The sequence below is a fragment of the Corvus cornix genome, chromosome 23 (genome assembly GCF_000738735.6).
Source record: "Corvus cornix cornix isolate S_Up_H32 chromosome 23, ASM73873v5, whole genome shotgun sequence".
NCBI lineage: Eukaryota > Metazoa > Chordata > Aves > Passeriformes > Corvidae > Corvus > Corvus cornix.
The window spans coordinates 7,493,926-7,514,566 of NC_046352.1; the positions used below are offsets into that span (position 1 = coordinate 7,493,926).

Consider the following 20,641-nt stretch of genomic DNA (forward strand, 5'->3'; position numbering starts at 1 on the left):
TCTCTGTTTAAGAAAAACACTTCCTCCTCTTCTTAACCGTATCTAATTGCACTCAATGCACCATCTTCAAAAACTTCAGAAAGCCAACAGCTGCTGGGCACTGGCAGATGGGATGCTTTGATGTCCTTCCTATTTATGACAGCACAGCCTCAAATACCCCCCCCTTAGTTGTTCTACCTGGCTGTTTGGGTACATGGGGCACTCCACAACAGATGTGTTTTTCCCAAAGTGAATGTACAAAGCATTCACGCCTGTACAATATAAAGTTGCAGTCAACCCATTATTGAGGCTTCAACAGTTTCTTTGTTTTGTTATCCTGGACAACAGTACTATTTCCCTGCTTGAAAATAGGGATCTTCAAGGAAATTGTGTCATCCACCATCATTCCTTGTAAGAGCTACGGGAAAACTGCACACAGCAGCACAAGTTTACATGTAATAAAACAGCATTCAGACAGGTCAAAGCATAGGAAATTTACTAATTTGGTTCACAGTTTGCCTGACACCCACTGTAATTTCCACAGCAAAACAGAGCACCTTCCAGGTCCCTGCCTCAGCTGTACTCACAGGATGGCAAACTAAAACATTTAAGCTCTCCTTATGTCAGCTATTTCCCAAAATCAAACTTAAGCCCAGATAAATTCAGCTTCTTTCTAGGCACATTCTGCTGTAGCTTAATAAGCTTATGACAAGGTATCAGTGGTACCCTCTAAGTAATTAATACAAAATTAAGTTGAGCCCCCTAAATTTCACTTGTGGGCAGACCTTAAGTGATCACAAACATCCCCTGTCAGGAGAAACCCAGACATAAAATTACATCCTACCCACAGTGGTCTGACTCCACAATGACATCACAAATTCATCCTTTGTTGAAGCTGCTGCAGGACAGACCAGCAGTTCCACGTCTCCCATTGCATCTCCTGGAGTACGGGCACAGCAACCTGAAAAGTCCCAGACTGATGGCAACTCAAAAACAATCTTTTCCATTTTTATCTGCGCTATCACAGTATTTTAAAACCAGACTACAATAACAGCACAAGGACCTAGAGGGCTACATTTTTTGTGGGACAGGGTTTGGGGTTTGTCATTGTGTGCTTTTTTTTTTTTTAGGTAGCAGAACTGTCTTTCAGCAAACTCCACTGATCAAGTATCTCTAAAGCTTCTTCTGTACCAAACTAATCTGGAAAACTGGATGCGTACACACACTGATCATCTTGACAACCACTATTAAGTGTTAGCTGAATATTTGCATTGATGTTCTGACACAATGTACACCACTGGAAACAATTTCAGCAAAACCTAAACATGGAAAGAGTCACACTTTGTAGGAGGCTCCATATCAATGCAAGGTCACAGATCTTCACCATATACTAAACTTGGGACGAATGCAGCAGTATGCAGCTGCACCCTGCACCTTGAGAAGAAAGAGTTTTGAAACCTAGTAAGTATACTTATTCTGTTGTTTCAGTAAGTGACGAGCTAAACATCCTCCCAGAATGGTATGGCAAAGCACGCAACCTGTGGATGCAAAATGGAAGACTGCGAAGGGTAACACCACTTATACATAATTTGTAACACGCCAGCAAGGTTTTTTTCCTGATTTTGCCATTCACCAGTCAAACACTACAGCTTTTTCAGCTAAGGTGCGGTAAACTAGCTTAGAAAACAGATTTTTATTTCTTACTTTAAAATCCACAATTTCTTCAGACTCAACAGGGATAACTCTGCAAGCCAGCATCATAACAATAATTTTTCAACCTCAGTGCTCACAGTAAATGATGCTATGACCATAGCAAAAGTAGTTAACCATTGGAAGAGTTTACTTAAGAAAGAGTTATCTCCATCACTGTGGCTTGAATCAAGATCAGCTCTTCTTCTGGACTTAAGGCCTCGATTCAGAAATTGGTGATCCTCCTCTGGGTTGCACTAAGCAAGGATTCAAGACAAGATATCCAAACCACAGCTAATTCAGTGACTTAAGGGCACTATAGGCCCCTAGAGGCCTGCAAGCACTCTTTGCACCCCACGGCAGATCTCAAACAAGACAGGAATACGCAGATTTAATCCCGAAACAAGTGAAACACAAGAAAACCGGACGCCTCGGAACCGAGCCAAAACTGCACCGAGAAAATGCGGTGGGCCCGCCTATCCCAGAGACCCACCCGAGGGCCACAGGATGTCCGGTCCAAAGCGATGCCAAAGCCCAAAGGCGAGCAGTCCCCTCGGCCCCAGCTCCGGGCTCGCAGCGCAAAGCCCACGGGGCGCCCTCGCAGGGCGTGCACAGCCCCGCTCGCCAGCCGGGCACGGTGCCGCGAGCCCTACGCACCGCCAGCTTCGGAAGAGCGAGCGCTCAGGACGGCAGTCCCGTGCTTGCCCCGGCCGCATCCTCGCTGCCCGCACCCGGCCTACAGCCCGCGCCGCGGCCCGCCACGCCCGGCTCCTACCTGGCAGAAGCCCCGGCAGTAGGCTCGGGACGAGGCCTCCGACACCTCCTGCTCACGCAGCTCAGCCTGCAGCTGCCAGAGGCGGGCGCGGAGCGACGACCACCACCCGCGGCACCTCAGGCCGCGCGCGCCGCCTCAGCCTCCGCGTCCGCCATCTGCACCCGGCCCTACGGCGCGTAGGCACCGGTCACGTGACCCCCGGACTGACATCATCGGTCCGGGACGAGGTCACGTGATACGCACACGTGACGTGTCGCCCTCCGCGCGCGCCGCCAGTCGGGGCAGGGAGCGGACGCGCCTTCTCAAGCCGCCCACGTGACGAGACGACTGCGCAGAGGGGGCGGGGCCGGCAGTCGCCGCAGCCCCTCCCGCCCGCGCCGCTGGAACCGATCTGCGTGCTGTGGGCTGTTGCGGCCTCTGGCGCTTCGGGATGAGGGCATCGGGACGGGTTGGGAGTTCCAGCCCCCTCTGTGCTAAAGGTGACTGCAGGGCTAGGGGACTTGACAGATAATAATGGGCGCCGGCCAGAGTCAACTTTTTAACTTAAATTGCCATTATTTTAATCTCCCGTTTAACAGCACGTTGTTGAAAGCAGAACGTTCGTGTCTCTAGGATAGCCCTGGAGAGGCTGTTGCCCAGACACGGGAACAGGGAGGATGGTAAATGGCTTTTACCAAGAATTTGCAGCGTGTCTGGTGACATGAGATGCTGGGCCCATGGGTTGGAAAGCAGTGTGTTGCCCTAAGTCCTCTGGGAAAGGTTGACCCGCTGGGACAAAAAAATGGGCAGGACTAGCAGCAGAGATTATGAAATCTCACAGAAAGTGATCAGAGACAGCCAGGCTTGCTTTTACCATGTCTGACTGAAAGGGAATACCTGAAAGCCGCACAGAAGTAGAGACTGAAATGGTGTGCAGTTGCCCGGAGCTCCCAGGTCAGAAATCTGCTGACAGGCATTTTGCCTGGCTTCATTTTTCTTCGGAATGAGGGGAGGTGAAGCCCTAGGGCTTTCTGAAGAGAAAAAGTAAACAAGCAGAAATTGCAAACAAAGCATTTTCCTTTGGTTCCGGTCTGGGTAGCTAAGAGGTGTGCTAGCTCCTTTTTTGGTTTGAGAATTGAAGTCAGGGAGGCCCCTGGCTTGTTTATGAGCACGTGGTTGGGGTTTCGGCCCTCCAGTGAGATAAGAATCTCCTTTGTGCTTTTCAAACTCTGACTTGCTAGGCATGAACAGTGGGAGGGAAGCACATCTATGGCCACATAGTAAGAATTACCTGGGTTTTTCCACCTTAATCTGCAAGGCAAATGAGAAAAGGAGAGTGACAAAGTTGGGAAGACCTTGGGTGAATTGAATGGAATCACCTAGGAAACTTCCTCTAGCTGTATGCACGATGTATGATTTCAGTTCACAGCTTTGTGGTGCAGAGCAAGTGGAGTCCTTTTGGACATTTGGAGAGATGGGTGAAAACTAAGAGTGGGTTAGGAATAGCAAAACTATCCTCCTGAAGGTTTTAAGCCAGTGGAGGCGTTAAGAGGTGTCCTAGGAAGGACAGAAGAGATATAAAATAAGAGCTTGGGCCACAGATCTGCCCCTAAGCTTTTGCACATCCCCATTATTATCCTACAAGTTATATGGTTCAGTAGTTTTCATGCTGGGAGAGGGTGTTTCCAATACCAGTCTAGGTTGCATGATAGGGTGAACAGCAAACAGTCTGTAAGTATGAGAAATCTGCTGGGGAGGGCTCTTGTTCCATCTCCAGAATAGACCCATACCCTTTTCCAAAATCTGGGCAAGTCCCCTCCTTGCACAATATGGGGCCTTGATTATAAGGAAAAACTTTTTAAATATGAGGATGGCCAAGGAGTGGAGTGCTAAAAAATTTGCTCAGTCTCTGCTGTTAGAGGTGTCCTCATGGCAGAGCCACAAAGCCAACAAAGAATGACTAGGACGCCAGACCATCTGGTAGAGCTGGCTAGCTTGTGATGGCCCCAAGGATCCCTGGGTAACATCAGTCCCTGGTTTGTTTCGCTCTCACACTGTGCTCAAAAGGGAACCCCAGCAGCCTGCCAGACACATTTGACTGAGCACATCACACTGTTGATTGGAGGCCACCATCACCTGCTGCCAGGCCCTCTGCATGCCAGCAGCTCCCCTGCCCATCACCACAAGGCTCTGGCAGAGAGCAGCCAACTGTGTGCTCCTGCAGCACAGACATCACACAGAACAGCTGCACTGCAGAGCTGACCTGGGAGCCAGTATGTGCAGCTTTGGGCCTCCTCTATCTTCCAGCAGCTATTAGGAACAGAGAGGGGAGGACAAATCCTTGTAAATAAGCCTCTTTTCCACCCATGCTCTCTGGTGCCTTTAACCTCCTCTCCTCTGCTCAGCTGGGTCCTGCTTCCCTGCTGAAAGGTGTCAGGGGCAGGGCCATGGGCTACGACTGACCGGGTTCGTGGCAGGACCTGGGGCAGGGCCCGAGACTGGGGCAGGGCAGGGGGAAAGGGGCTTGGCAGCCCTCCCCTGGCCAGCCGGGCTCCGTGCTGGTCACACGGGCAGGAAAAAAGGGGGCTGTGGGGACTGCTGGAGGTGATGATCGGCATTGCAGGGAGGGCGATCGTGGTTGACACGTTGGAATGTACGTCCGTACCTGGACTCGCTGGGGCTGGGAACCAGTTCCTTTCCAAACTGGAAACCTGTCAGAGGTGGGAACTCCCAGGGATCCATACTGGGAGCAATGCTGTTTAGTATCTTCCTAAGTGATCTGGATCATGATGTTGAAAATGATGTAACTTTCCTAATTCCTTTTTTTCTAATCAATGGTTTAAATTAACTTTTTAATTAATTCTTTAAATTAATCGTAAGCAGTGTATTAATCATAAGTAGTTAAGCAGTGTAGTTTTCCACTTCAGAGAACAGATAGCTAAGTTTCATTTCACAGGCTGTTATTGTTAGAGCTTGATTATTAGATCACTGAAACTTCGAGTTTTGCTAAACTAACCCTGATAAGCTTCAATGAATAAAGCCTGAGAGATTTAAAAGCTTGACACTTGGGATCCAAAATTTATGGCCCTCCAAGGGCATGTTGGTGTAACCAGAAGATAAAGAAGAGACTAGCAAAGATGATCCAACGTGTGCTGGTGTTTTGCCAGAAAACAAGGTCAGCACAAAAGACACAGATGCCAAATTTAAGGAATAAGTGTAATTTACTATAGTGCAAAACTGCAATGAATTACAAAGGATAAGCTAAGTAATGCACCTCATCATTACTACAAAAGATTGCCTGTAGTGATTAAGAAAGATACATCACCAGCTACCCTAATATTTTACCATCACCTAGATCTGCACATCAGCTGGGGAGCCCCAGTCACAGTGAAGGATTTGGAGAACCACTCCTGGTAACTGGGAAGTCCTGAGTGGTGTGCCCACCCATAGGCGAGGCATTCATTTTCGCTGCGAGAGGGCCCAGCTTTTATATTGTTAAGATAAATAAACAAGCTAACATAACTTCTCCTGTGGAAACATCTGGTTTCATCCTTCCCTTGGGTTCTTCCCAAAGCCTGGCCAGGGCTAAAGGAGGAACCAAGGGAGTTGGCTTTGAGCATACACCCCCAAACAAGGCCAGATATCTGATTTCATGGCCTTGTCTGGTTTCTAAATATGGAAAGGTAAATATATTCTTATCTCACCACATATTTTGCTAGTGATCATGCATATTTCGCTAATGAGCAGATACATATATTGAAGAGCGGACAGAACTCCACTACTAAATAAGTAGTAAAGTAGGTATGTTTATTTCCAGCTGGGACGCACGGGGGATCGCTCCTCCAAAGCCATGCGTGTCGACAGCTGCATTCAGCTCGGTATTTATTGGGTTACAAGTTCCATATTCATTAAGTTTCGCAACACGCCTATACATATTCATCACCTAGCCCCGCCCAGCCTCGCTTCGTATTATAATGAACCCAAAAGTCATTTACATCCGCGTTGCGCTTGCGTAGTGTGGTTTGGTGGCTTTGGTAGGGGTCTTCCGAGGGTCTTTTGATGAAGTCAGGAATCTTCATCATCCTGAACTTTTCACCTTTCTTCCCTATGCATGCTCTTTTGTACCCCTGGCCTGGGTTTAAGCTTCGAGACTGGTTTGAGCTAGTTTTGGGATGAGGCAGGATGTCTGTCTGAGACTCCCTCTGCCCTTATCAGTGGTCTCTTATCTTTTCTTCCTGCCCTGGTATGCTGACCAAGCTGGATGCATTGTTCCTAACAAACTAATTCTCCTGCTTCCCATCCCCCTGATTCAATATGGTAATGCTAATTATCATCCATATTCCATTAATGAGCAGATACTAATATAACGTTTGGTTGGAAGGTTCATCTAGAGGTCAACTTTGGCTCAGGGCCTGTTGTTCACACCTCAGTACTTCAGCTGGAGACTCCCTATCTGAGAAAAAGATGACAAAAGGGCTGAAAAATGTAGACTAATTAGCATGAGAAGTGAGAAATCAATAACCGACAGAGGAGAGAATATCAATTAATGAAGATAATGATGTAATTTAGAACCAATGAACATTAATTTCTTTGTTTGCTAAAAATGTATAAATAAGTGAAAAGTTTTGAAAGTGCTGTGTGTGGCTGGATTTATTTACTATGCACCCTGGCCTGAATAAAGTAACGCCTGCTTCCTAATACTAAAAAATAGAGTTAGGTGACGTATTCAGTGACAATTTTTGGCAACACAGGTGGGACTCTGTTTCTGATGCTCCATGGATTCATGGGATCAAGAGGACCTCCAGCATGCTCCGAAGGTTTTTCGAGGAGGTCCTTGATCCCCAGATCTGGTGAGTTCAGGGCAAGACCCCTGGGATTTTAGTAAGGCATTACTGAGGGTATAAAAGGTGTACCTAACCATAAGCTGTGACCAAGAATCCCTGCAGAAATTGACCTCTATAATATGATATAGTTGGGTTATAAAAATAATGATATAAATGTTAAAAAAAAGAGTGTGATATTTGGGTTATAAAAAGAAATCGCTAGTGATGATATAACTGGCTGTTTTCTATTAAAATATAATTGTAAAACCATATGAGTGAGTATCAAAGGGTGCGGGTTCAAGTCCCACCACCTAGTTGGAAAACTGTGTATGTGGTTAACGCCATGCACACTGTGGGTCCCAGTCCCACTTGCCTCCATATTAGTTGGACACAGTGCCATGAGCGCAGGAGCCACATTGTAGAGTGGTTTGCCAGCTGTCTGTGCTTATTAAACCCTATAAGTGTTAATGCCTGAAATGTAAAGTGTTTTGTGAGTCTTAGTATTATTGAGTCTGTCTGTTCTGGCCCATAGTATATATATAAAAAGAAAAATTGCTGTAAGAGTGTTAAGTGTAATTGGTTTTTTATTGTGTGAATTTTAAAGTGTTGGGTGTGTATAAAATGTTTCTTTTAATGAATGTAAATTGCTGATGTGGCTCCTAAGCTAGGACTGTGTGTTTAGAGCACTCTCTAGTGTCGGCACATCGATAAGTTACTGTTTTAGTTAATTATTGTGTCTGTTTAATCTTCAGTTATTTTAAATAAATACAAGGTCGGGATTTGTGTTAACTGTGGATTCAATACTAAAGTGGTTGTCAGCAAATTAGAGATCGGGTATCATAAGTGCCCAGAGTATCCATTAGAGTATCAAGGGGTTATAATATGGCTTTGCAGTTGATGTTATTTTGCCAAAAGAAAAGAGAAGTGAAATGGAAATACTTGGATTTGTTCTTTGAATTGAGAGTCACTTGGGACTTGAGAAAGAGGATGTTGAACTGTTGGTAGCTCCTGGAATGAGGAAGAGAGTAACTGACAGAGGAGTGGAAGGATTTTCAGCTTGGAAACCAATGAAAGTCTGATAGTAAGGACTTATCCCAAGAAAGCTATGATGGTATTTAAAATACCCCCGACTAGAAAGATAGGCCAGTGATATTTGGATCCATTGTTCCTAGAAATTTGAGTAAATTGTTAGCGAGCAGTGTGGAGCGTGTCCAATAGTCAGATGCAAAAGCTGTAGCTGTGTTAGTGGAACAAAGCCCAAAAAGGGCAGGGGGAACACTGCAGGGGAAAGACAAAAATGAAACCTGTTCAAGGAGTAGGAGACAGTAGATGATCATATTTCTTGCACTTAGCCTGGGTGGGATCCTAATAATTAGGTTCGATGGGAGTTATTAATGCATTATCAAAGACTGATTATATCTGTAATGAAGCATGCTATTCTAAAGGGGATTAACCTATTTAAATCATACCAGATAAAGCAAGAGAGGGAGGTATCACCCTCTGATTTCTATGATTAATGAAGACAGCTGGAAAGTATAGAGACTTGGATCCTGCTTTACAAGCAGTGAAATTAATGACTATAGGTGAAGCACAAAGAAAACTGGGGGAGTCATCCCTGGCTGACCCCTTGGTTACATTAATGCTGGGGAATGAGAAAATTGATTTCTAGTGGATACTGGAGTGGTGTATTTGGTTTTATGTACATGTAAAGGAAAATCTAGTGAGGAAACTATTAAATGCCTTTGGTGGCACTGGGGAGAGTGAAAATCTGCCATTTTTCCAACCTTTACAATTCAAGATAGGTAAACAGTGGTTAACACATCAATTTCTGTATATGCCTGAATGCATATTGCATTTGTTGGGAACGGATATTTTAAACAGTTTAATTAAACAAGCAATATTTGAAAATGGACAAATACAAGTATGCATTCCAGAAAGTAAAGCCCTGGAGGCCCAGATTTTTATGTTATTACAGCAACCAAATGGAACAGAAGGAATCCCAGAGAAGGTGAAGAATGCTGTCACTCTGACCACCAGAATTCCAGGGAAATCAAAAGCAGCAGAACCAGGAAGAATACAGGTGAAACCTTATGCCAGACCAGTAAGGCAGAAACAATATCCTTTACTGGATAGAAGAAAAATTAGAAGCTAGAAAAGGGTTTGAAGAACTAATTTCTAAATTTGTGCAACATGGATTACTAAGGGAATCTGAGTCCTACTGGTAAAGAAGGCACATACTAATGAATACAGGCTAGTCCAAAATCTCAGAGCTTTTAATAAAATCATGCGAGACCTACACCCCATGGTAGCAGATTCTTACACACTTTTAACCACAATTAAGGAATCTGATGAGCAGTCCACTCTTGTGGATAAGGATGCTCTCTTCTGCATACCCTTTGAAATGGAAAGTCAGCCCTTTGTCAAGGAATGAATGGGAGCTTCAGACAAGCCTTACCTTAGCCTCAGATTTTTGGCAACAGCTTAAATTTAAGAAACCACTGACATGCAAGTTCTAAGGATGGCAGATGACAAGTCTATTTATAAAATGAGTTATTTATTGAACAGAAAATAGATAACAGACAAAAGATCTTAATCAGAATTACTTACTACACAATATAAACCAAAAAGGATTACTAGTAGATTACATAAGACAGTGCTAAAATACCAAGGTAGCATTAAAGCTAGCAAAGGAAATAGTATTGATTAGCAGTCAAATGTTACTTACCACCAAAATGACAATAATGTACACAAAGTCCTTTCACTCAACCTCCAGAGTAACCTCATCCCTGCTCTGGGGAGAAACTCCACAAATCTCTAGGGAATGTGCTTTGTGAAAGCTTGGTGTAGCTTTCATAGTTTGTAAAGTGAGGTGTCTGTCGGTCAGAAATCCAGCCTATCTTTCCAGATCTCACTTCCACAGTAAGATGTTTATTGTCAGCTGGGAGTGTTAATCCCATGGCAACAAAATAACTCACTACAAGACAGCTTGTCCTATTTGAGTTATTTCACCAGTTAATAAGCAACAGATAAGCTCTTTTTGGGGGGTGAGATGCCCTGCTACACCCTTATTTGCCTTTGAATGGGAAAGTCTCTTGATGGGACTGTTTGTGAAACACAGGGTCTAGGTGCTTTTTTCCCTCCTAAAAGAATTGTCATCCTCCTTCAGGAGCCCACCATCAAAATTTGGACATTGCTTCCAATATTGAATATGTCTAAGGATTGCTCCCACACAAAAGCTGCCAGGACAGAAAGGGCTTGCTGGACTCTGCCTCCAGTAGACTGATGGTTATCTGCAGCACCAACAGTAGGATTAGATGTTTCCATTCTCAAGGAAAAGTACTGTTGTTCATAGTCAGCATCTCAGCTCCAACATTTGGAGACAGGCTCAAAAATTTAATATTTCCAGGGATTGCTCCAGCACAAGATGTGCCCAGACAGAAACATGTCCTTTTGTGAGAGACTAGAGGAGATTGATGTTTCAAGACTTTTTGGGGTGCATGTGTGTGGGAAAGGGGCAGGTCAGGCCTTGCCCTGGCAAGGCAATACACTGCCCTGTACACCCCAGACCTGTCTAGAGCCAGTATCCCAGCCTGGCAGTGGCTGCCAATGCCTGGCACACCAGAGGCAATGCTCTACACCTTGCCTCTGGAGGCCCTAACACAGTGCCTGAGTGGCTAAATGACTGGAAGTCCCACCTGGGGCAAGGGCTCAGGACGGCTAAGTGGCATTTAAGGCTAAACACGAGGCAAGCATATGTCTTAACCATACCTCATCTTGGAATTTTTGTTAGGTGGACACCACTGGAACACAGGAGTTGGTAGCTATATGTGTCCTTTTCTATATCTTTTCTGTCTTTCTCTTTCTTCTAATTCCCTCTTCTCAGAAATGTGAGTAACTTGAAATCAAAAGGGTTTACTAAGTTGAACGGGCCAAGTTAATGGTTTGAGAAGTGTTTTATGTTGATTGAATGCTGCTCTAAACCTTTTTCCTGAATCCCCTGATTTTCTGAAGCTCCCAGTAAAGTCTGTTTCTTTGTTCTGACCTCTTGAGAATATCTTGTTGGTATTTCTCCCGTGCATCTAACTCAGTGAACCACCATAAGCCCTTTTAAAAACCTTGTCAAGTTAGTTTTTTGTGGCCTTACACCCTTACATCCCATGGGCAGCCTATCAACTGCACCGGAAACAGTGGTGCTAGGTGCTTTCCTTCCTATTTATCATCATCGCTGGGGAGTCCAACACCTCAGATTGGATACCACCTCCAGTATTGAATACATAAAAGGATTGCTCCCATGTATAAGTTTTCAGGACAGAAAACTCTTGCTGGCCTTTACCTGCCCTTGGCAGCCTATCATCTGCACCACCAGCACTGGGAATATGTCTGTTACTTCCCAAGAAAAGGTCATTATTTTTCAGGTATCCACCTCTGATATTTCTCTTTGGGCTCTAAAATTGAATATATCTGACACAAAAGGTACAAGCACCAAAAGCTGTTGCTGCCCTTTACCTCCCATTGGCACCATATTATCTGCACCTGAAACACTGGGCCTAGGTACTTTCCTTCCCATATAAAAGGACCGTCAGCCTGTTTCGGGGACCACCACTGAAATTTGGATACTACCTCAAACAGTGAATACATACAAGGATTGCTCTCACATAAAAGCTTCTGTAGATACAAAAATGCTGCTAGCAAGGATTTTCTTGCTATTTTCTAAGTCCGTGAGAGACTTTTCTCTCTCACAGAAGAGGTAGCAGAGAATGTAAACAACCAAGCCACCTGCAACCTTGAAAAGTCCTTGTTTATGGTACAGTAGAAAAATATTTTGACAATGGATGTTTTAGGATTTTAGCCAATCACCCCCCAAGGGGTGGCTGATCCTTTGTCCAATTAGACTATGAAGAAAAAAGTCTATAAAAGAGTTTGTAAAATAATTAAATAAATCAATCTTGCTGCACAATTCCTGCCTGCTGGATCTCTCTCTCCTCCTCCTCCCTATGGCTGCGGGACACAGTGATATACCCTAGGGCCCAGGCCTCTGGTAATATTTGGGGATGCCCAACGTGATCTGCACTCTCTGACGTGTCCTGCACGCTGCGAGCCAAGACGAATTTCTCTAGAGGTACGCTGTTCCCCTTCCTCCCCGGGACCGGGAAGTCCGATAGGACTGAGAAATGGGAAACAGTGGCTCACAAACCGACGCTGTGGTACTGGTCTGGAAAGGTGTGTTCAGTATGATGCACACCTCCATTCCTGAAAACTCAGATCGGGAATTATTAGACTGGGCTACCTTAAAAGGGATTTCCATGGACAGAGATACTGCCCTGGACTTTGCCTTATGGCAGGAACTTGGCTGTGCTGTCCGACACGAGCTCCTGACTGGGAAGCCAGCAGCGTTAGAATTATATCAAACCTGGCATTCTTTATTTATTAGTTATTTATTCTGCTGACAGACCTTGACTATAGCAGCAGAGCTGGCTCGCCTATTTCGGTGATGAGTGACGGAGGAATGTCCGAGGGGGACCCCACTGACCGGGCTTCTGGGGCAAATGATGGTGGATTCGGAAACCCCCCCCCCCGGCTCCACAGGCAGAGCCTGTGCTGCCTCACCCTGCACAATCGCAGGACTCCATGGCCCCCAGGGACCCCGCGCCGGTAGAGGTGGCGGGTCGGGGGCAGCGGGAGGGTGCACAGCCTGCCTTGCTGCTCAGCTTGGCGGCGGCCACGGCTTATCCAGGGCCGCAAATTAGCAGCTTAGGAACTTGGACGCCCAGAGCGGCTCCTAGTTCGGTTGCGTATGCACCTGGATCTAACTTCTTAGCCGGCGTAGTGCCGGGCGAGACTGCGCCAAGACTGCCTGGGTGTGGTCCGCTGCCCTCCTTGGCGCTGGACTGTTCTGCGCAGTCGCAGAACCAAGCCATCGACCTTTTAATGCAGCATCTGCCTTTGCTGACAGAGTTACCAAACATATCCCAAAGGTTGGAGGACCTGTTTAGATTGCTACTGCAGTGGATGCCCGAGCCACCCTGCCATGCGGGGCGCGCCAAGCCCGCGCCGCCAGCACCACCCACGCCGCCCGCGGGAGCCGCGGCTCCAAACCAGGAAACGGCGTGGCCGGCGGCGCACCCAGAAGCAGCGCTGCCGCGGTAAAACCTGGAAGCGGCGGCGGCTGCGGAGCAGCAGCCGAGGGCAGCAGCGCCGAGCGCAGCTGGGGAGCGAGAAACAGGAGCAGAGACGAGTGCGGCGCCGAGCGCGGCTGCAGTGCAAGAGACAAGCGCGGTGCCGAGCACGGCTGTAGCCCCAGAGATGGCAGCAGCAGCTCCAGTACCGGCTCAGTTGGAACTGGCCGAGACGGCACCCTGTAAAGAAGCTGCTGTCCAAACTGTAGCGCAGCCAGCTGCAGTCTGTGCTGTCTGTTCTGGCTCTAGCGAACTTAGCCGAAGTGGCCCTCTCCATCTGTTTCTGTTCACTCCCAGCACCTCAGAGTTGCCTTTGCCTGATGATTCATCGTCAGGCAGTGAGGCAGATGAGGTTCTGGCCCCAGGTCGTCAGGCGGCTGTAGCCGCGCGGTGAAGAAAAAGGCTGCGCTGGTCTCGCCCCTGGACCTTTCAGTACTGCACGGTAACAGTGCGTCCAACCCACTACAGGCGCTTCTTAGAGTCAGTTAGGATGCGAGCATTGGAGGAGGGTGACTGGAGGTTATTGGAAACACTTGGAATGCCAAATAGATCTGAGGATTCTGGAGGTAACCGGGAAGCTGTTACACTTCATCCACAGGCTGTGCCAGAAGTTCAGGATGGTAGGGATTCCCCAAAAGGGGAGATCCAAGCTTTCCCAGTGTATAAGGCTCTCCCAAATCCAGGCAAGCATGATAAGCATGAGGTAATTGCTTGGAAAGTTGCCCAGGACCTCCAATCCAAGGTGGCACAATATGGGCTAGGTTCTGCTGAGGTTATGCAGATAATAAGGGTGATAAATACAGATTTGCTTTCTCCATTTGATATCAGACACTTAGGTCAAATTCTATTTCAACCTGTACAATTTACAGTTTTTGAGAAAACCTGGAGAAAGCTGGCCAACAAGGCTGCATTAGGGAATATGCAGCTCCCTGCTGCCGATCCTAGACGGACAGCAGGAATGGATGCTTTGATGGGGACTGGTCCCTTCTCTGATCCCAGTCTACAGGGTACCTTGTCCTCTAGCGTCCTGCAGCAATAGAGTTATCTTATAAAACAAAAAGGGGGAATTGTAGATACAAAAATGCTGCTAGCAAGGATTTTCTTGTTATTTTTCTAAGTCCGTGAGAGACTTTTCTCTCTCACAGAAGAGGTAGCAGAGAATGTAAACAACCAAGCCACCTGCAACCTTGAAAAGTCTTGTTTATGGTACAGTAGAAAAATATTTTGACAATGGATGTTTTAGGATTTTAGCCAATCACCCCCCAAGGGGTGGCTGGTCCTTTGTCCAATTAGACTATGAAGAAAAAAGTCTATAAAAGAGTTTGTAAAATAATTAAATAAATCAATCTTGCTGCACAATTCCTGCCTGCTGGATCTCTCTCTCCTCCTCCTCCCTATGGCTGCGGGACACAGTGATATACCCTAGGGCCCAGGCCTGCGGTAATACAGTGTTTTCTTTTACCTTTTTTCCCCCTGTCACGATCCGCTAATGCAAGCGGGGGTCGTGATGGTTCGTTTATCGATCTCAGAGTGTAAAAGGACACAAGAGATTTCAGTTTTAATCAAAACAGTGCACCTTTATTAAGTGCCCACAACCCAGTAATGCAATAGAAGAGAGTAAGAGAGAGAGAGAGAGAGAGAAACAAAGTAGAGAGGGGGAAAAAGAGGGGCAATAGCTACCAACGGACGAGACGAAGTCCTCGTGGTCTTCCGCCAAGAGATTCGTCTTCTTTCCGTGGGGAGATCTCCGACTCGGTTATTTTAGAAGGTCCCTTTATAGTCCTTTTCAGAAGCGAGGGGCAACTGGCCAAGAGGTTGGGGAATCTACAGCCATTGTTATGGGGTTCGTTGCTTTGGGAAACAGGTACAGGACAGACGTACAAGACAGGTGTACCGGAGAGGTGTACAGGACAGGTCGTTCCTTTCCGCTTCAGCGCAGTCCTTCCCGCCTGGGCAGCAAGAACGGCACAGTCCATTGTGACCTGCACTAATTTTCCTCAGGAATGCGTACCAGTTCCCAGTGGGCACACCCGTAGGCAACACTTGGCAGACAATCCCACCTCAGCCAGGCCAGGACTGCTGTGTTCAGTCTCTGTCTTCGGCGATGATCGTGAGGCAGATGAGGGATTTTCGGACCGTCTCTTACACCCCCTTTTCTTTAATTTCCATTAAATTGTTATTCTGACTTGGTGCCTCCCACTGGTTTGTTTTCAAACTAGTACAGAGGGAAAGGGGTTACATCTGCCATTCCAAGGGAGGCTTCTGCCTTCCTTAGCAGACACCTGTCTTTCAAACCAAGACACAAATCTCATGAATATTACATACTACATCTTAGGTCACACACCACTCTGCCGAGACCTATAATGGAAAGTAATGCAAGGCAGATGCCCTCACCATGACAATCACTATGCCACAAAAGTTAGGACAAGCAAAACTTTCTCATGATTTCTATCATAAAAATGCCCAAACACTAGCCAAACAATTCGATCTAATTTTGCCACAAACACGAGATGTAGTAAATACTTGCTCACAATGTCAACAGACTCTTTTCTTTGCCACAAATATTAAGTACAAACCCACAAGAATTGAAACCTTTGGCAAACAGATGTAACATACATATTGAACTTTGGAACTTTTAAACATGTCCATGTTTCCATTGACACCTTTTCAAGATTCATAGTAACAACAGTACACGAAGGTGAAAAATCAAGAAATGCCACCTGACATTGACTCTGTACCTTCACCATGATGAAAATGCCCCAACAGATAAAAACAGATAATGAATCCACATATACATCTCATAAAACACAAGAATTTTTCCACACTTGGGGTATCAAACACATTACAGAAATTGCCTATTCTCCAGCAGAACAAGCCACAGAATTAAAGGCACAGTATATATTGTAAAATATACTACAGAAACAAAAAGGGGGAATCCAATAGGTATGGTCCCTCAAGAGCAGCTTGACAAAACAACCTACGTTTTAAATTTTTTTAATCTCTCCACGAGCGATGACCTCACAGCACATCAAAGAGGTCTAGGTCAGACCGCTGATGGAGAAGGAGTTTACCCAGAAGTTACATACAAAGATGTGCATAGTGGTCAGTGGAAAGGTCCCGTTCCACTGTTAGCTTGGGGGAGAGGTTATGGATGTGTTTCTTTACCTACAGGACTATCCATATTGGGTCCCAGCGAGATACATCAAACCCAACCAAGGACAACAATGAATCTTGTCATCTTTCTTCTACTATACTGCCGTCAAGTGGCAGAAGGAAGAATCTACTGAACCCACGTCATTCAACCACTGATTTTTCACCCTCTGACTTGGAGTCCAAATCCCGCCCTCAGCGACAATGGAACAAAATGGGTAGGAGGAACTTGGCTTCCTCCCCTAGATCAGGATATTGTAGATACATACAGTATTAATGCTACTTTTGTTACTGATTTACCGCCTATATGCTTAACATGGACTCAAACAAGTGCCTCTTTTACCTTTACCTTGTGCTAACTTTTCATACAATTACATTAAATATTATGTACACTCAGAAACTGCAAGAAAATTGACTGCTATTACATTGCCGGCCATTCTGTCTACCTCCAACAAATCTGTGGATACCACTCCACCTCGTTTCCCCAAATGTCTTTTCACACCCATCTCCAATATACAGCATTTGGAATGGACATCATGTATAGGACAACAGCCACAACAACAATCTTTGCAGTATAAGAAGGTAATTGATTGGAAACCACATGGTATCCTTAAAGAAAGTGGGACCAATACAACTATCCTCCCAACCCAAAAGGCAAACCACAGTATTGTTTGGCATGCTAGTGGGATGGCCAGACCATTAATTTAGTGTTATTTTAAAAATCAGTCTCCTGTGCACAAACATTTATGGAAAATATTGTTACCTGCTTTTGGCAATAGGATATACCTATTATTAGTAAAATTAGATAAGAATGCTAGAATTGCTAATTTAACACTTCTAAAGGAACAATTACTAATGACTTATATTTCACACCCATATATTTTTGCTTTAGCTAATGATTTTTAGATAGATTATAAAATGGTTTGTATTTTTATCTGCTGACTCTTTAGTTTTCAAATCATGTATAACCTATGAAAATATATAGACATAACTATTCTGTCCTTCTTCCATTTAAAAGAAGATCTGAAATTTGAGTACCTGTAAATTGGACTTGAGAAAGACAAGATGGTCTTTCAAAATTAGCTTGAATAGTCCAAGAAGAAATCCAAATGAGTAAGAAATGAGATCACAAATTTCTGGGTTAGTTAATTTTTACTATTTTTTCTGCCATAATGCCATAACCACAGCTTCTGTGGCTGTTGCTGCCTTAACTTGTTCCATTCAAGCTGCCCATACCATAAGACAAGCTTTAACTGGTATCACAAAAGAATTACAAACACAACATTGATAAAGAAATAATGGCTAAATTAGACACTTTGAAAAGTGCTCTTTTATGGGTAAGCAAAAGAGTTGAAGCCCAAAAAACCTCATCTCTCCCTGCACTGTGATTGGGAACAGATCCATAATTATTTATGTGTCACTCTTCCAGGGAATGGCATAGAACAGAATTGGGAGACAATTAAAAGCTACCTCCAACTTTTTTTGCTTTTATCCCACTTTGATAAAATCTTACAACAAGATATTCAGTCACTTCACACTCAATTAAAAAAATCAACTCAAGACTTTACAAACTCTGGAAGGAAAGAAAGTGTTGACAGTTCTGAAAAATGATCTTTCTTGGCTCAATCTGAAAAATTGGTTTTCTAGAATAAATTAACGAATTTGGGTTTTTATTGGACTGGGTTGTCTGGCCATGATATCCTTTTTAAACTTCTGTCTTATCCTTTTAACATAATCAGAACTGTTAAAAGCACAAGACTGTTACAAGAAGCCTGCTGCAGCAAAAACCCTGAAAATCAGGGAAAAGAGCAAATTACACACAATCTGAAAACTAGAAAGGTGTCCTGTTTCTTTGAACCTTCAAACTTTGAGGAAAATAACTAGCTGTCAGGCTGACAGATTTATTACAGGCCTGTAACCGGGTTTTGTATGAACAACTGAACACAGATTCTCACACTAAAAGTATAAGTACTGTCTTAACTCTGCAATAAACAGATTCATTTGCTCTCCCATTCATATGCCACAAGGTGGGGGAGGCAACACAATACAATGGAGGGGTAGGAAATGTATGGCAAGGCAATGAGGTGTGGGCAGACCAAAGCAAGGGAGTGGTAGGCAAGACAAGGCAAGAGAGTTGAAGGTAAGGAAAGGGAAAGGAGGTGTAGGCCAGGGAAGGGAAGAGCATGTAAGGGTAGGCAAGGCAAGAGAGTCATAAATAAGGCAAGGCAAGGCCAGGCCCAGGTAGGTAATGAGAGGGAGAGGAAGGCAAAGCTAGACAAAGCCAGGAAAAGCAAGGGAGGGGCAGGCAAGGCAAGAAGGGAGGGAGAGGGAAGGCAAGGCACAACATGGGTAGGCAAGACAAAGCAAGGGAGGATTAGGCCAGACAATGTCAGGCAAGGGATGGCTATGCAAGTCAAGGCATGGGAGAAGAAGGCACCGCAAAGCAAGGGATGTGTAGGCAAGGCAAGGGAAGGCAAGGGAGCAGTAGATGAGGTAAGACCAGGCAAGGGAGAGGTATGCAAGGCAGGGTAAAGAATGGTTTGGCAAGGCAAAGTGGGCCAAGGGAGAGGAAGGCAAGGCAAGGCCAGGCAAGGCAATGAAGGGGTAGGCAAGGGAAGGCAAAGGAAGGGAAGCGGTAGACTAAGTAAGGCAAGGGAAGGGTTAGGCAAAACAGGGAAGGTAATGGTAGGCACGACAAGACAAGGAGAGGGAGGGACAGGAAAGAGAAGACAAGGCAATTCAAGAGAGTCCTAAGTAAGGCAAGGCAGGGGTAGGCAAGGGAAGGAATGGGCTGGCAAGGCAAGGGAATGGTATGCAAGGCAAGGGAATGGTATGTAAGGCAAGGCAATGAAGGGGCAGGGAAGGAAAGGCAAGGGAGGGTTTGGCAAGGCCTGTTCAAGGGAGAGCTTTGCATGGCCAGGGTTTGGTAGCAGGGGGGCTACAGGGGTGGCTTCCTTGAGAAGCTTTCAGAAGCTTTGCCCATGTCCAGTAGAAACAATACTAGCCAGCTCCAAGACAGATGCTGGCCAAAGCTGGGCCAATCAGAAATGATTGTAACACATGTGTCATAACATATTTAAGAAGAAAAAAGTTATGGTACAAATGTAATTGCAGAGAAGAGCAGGGTGAGAATATGAGAGGAACAGCTCTGCAGACACCAAGATCAGTGGAGAAGGAGAGGGAGGATATGCTCCAGGAACCAGAGCTGAGATTTCCCAGCAGCCTCGGATTAGGCAGCTGTGCCCTGCAGCCCATGGAGAACCACAAAGATGCATTGGTCCATTGGCAGCGCATTGAGAACTGATTTGTTAAATCTTGATATCCGCGGACAAAAGACCCTCTTACTAATTACAGTTGGAAAGTGCTATGTTTATTCAGGCACCGGCGGGTGGCATGGGAGTAACCTCCTAAAGACATGCCACCAAAGTACAAGGGTTTTCATTCTCTATTTATTACTCAAAGTTTTACATCTTTTACATGTAGATACAAAAATGCCACTAGCAAGGATTTTCTTGCTATTTTCTAAGTCCGTGAGAGACTTTTCTCTCTCACAGAAGAGGTAGCAGAGTTATGTAAACAACCAAGCCACCTGCAACCTTGAAAAGTCTTGTTTATGGTATAGTAGAAAAATATTTTGACAATGGATGTTTTAGGATTTTAGCCAATCACCCCCCCAAGGGGTGGCTGGTCCTTTGTCCAGGAGATGACTATGTAGACTATGAAGAAAAGAGTCTATAAAAGAGTTTGTAAAATAATTAAATAAATCAATCTTGCTGCACAATTCCTACCTGCTGGATCTTCTCTCCTCCTCCTCCTCCTCCCTTATGGCTGCGGGACACAGTGATATGCCCTAGGGCCCAGGCCTCTGGTAATATTTGGGGCTGCCCGATGTGATCTGAATTCTCTGACGTGTCCTGCACGCTGCGAGCCAAAGAACGAATTCCCTCTAGAGGTACCTGTTCCCCTTCCCCCCCCGGGACCGGAGGTCCAACGTGACTGAGAAATGGCAAACAGTGGCTCACAAACCGACGCTGTGGTACTGGTCTGGAAAGATGTGTTTAGTATAATGC

General features: G+C 45.4%; 1 protein-coding gene and 1 long non-coding RNA gene across 2 annotated transcripts in view; one reads left to right on the plus strand and one right to left on the minus strand.

Annotated features, from left to right (window-relative positions):
- RLF (RLF zinc finger) overlaps positions 1 to 2,613 on the minus strand; it is a 60,556-nt gene extending 57,943 nt beyond the window's left edge. The window contains 3 exon segments of the mRNA XM_039564643.1: positions 2,444 to 2,542; positions 2,544 to 2,570; positions 2,572 to 2,613. Coding sequence (XP_039420577.1) covers positions 2,444 to 2,542; positions 2,544 to 2,570; positions 2,572 to 2,598 — 153 coding nt within the window. The 5' untranslated portion in view covers positions 2,599 to 2,613.
- Positions 2,614 to 2,800: 187 nt separating this feature from the next.
- Positions 2,801 to 19,708, plus strand: LOC120411220. Its single transcript, XR_005603606.1, has 3 exons — positions 2,801 to 2,922; positions 7,174 to 7,272; positions 16,593 to 19,708. It is a non-coding gene; the product is annotated as an uncharacterized LOC120411220 (long non-coding RNA).
- Positions 19,709 to 20,641: the final 933 nt, after the last annotated feature.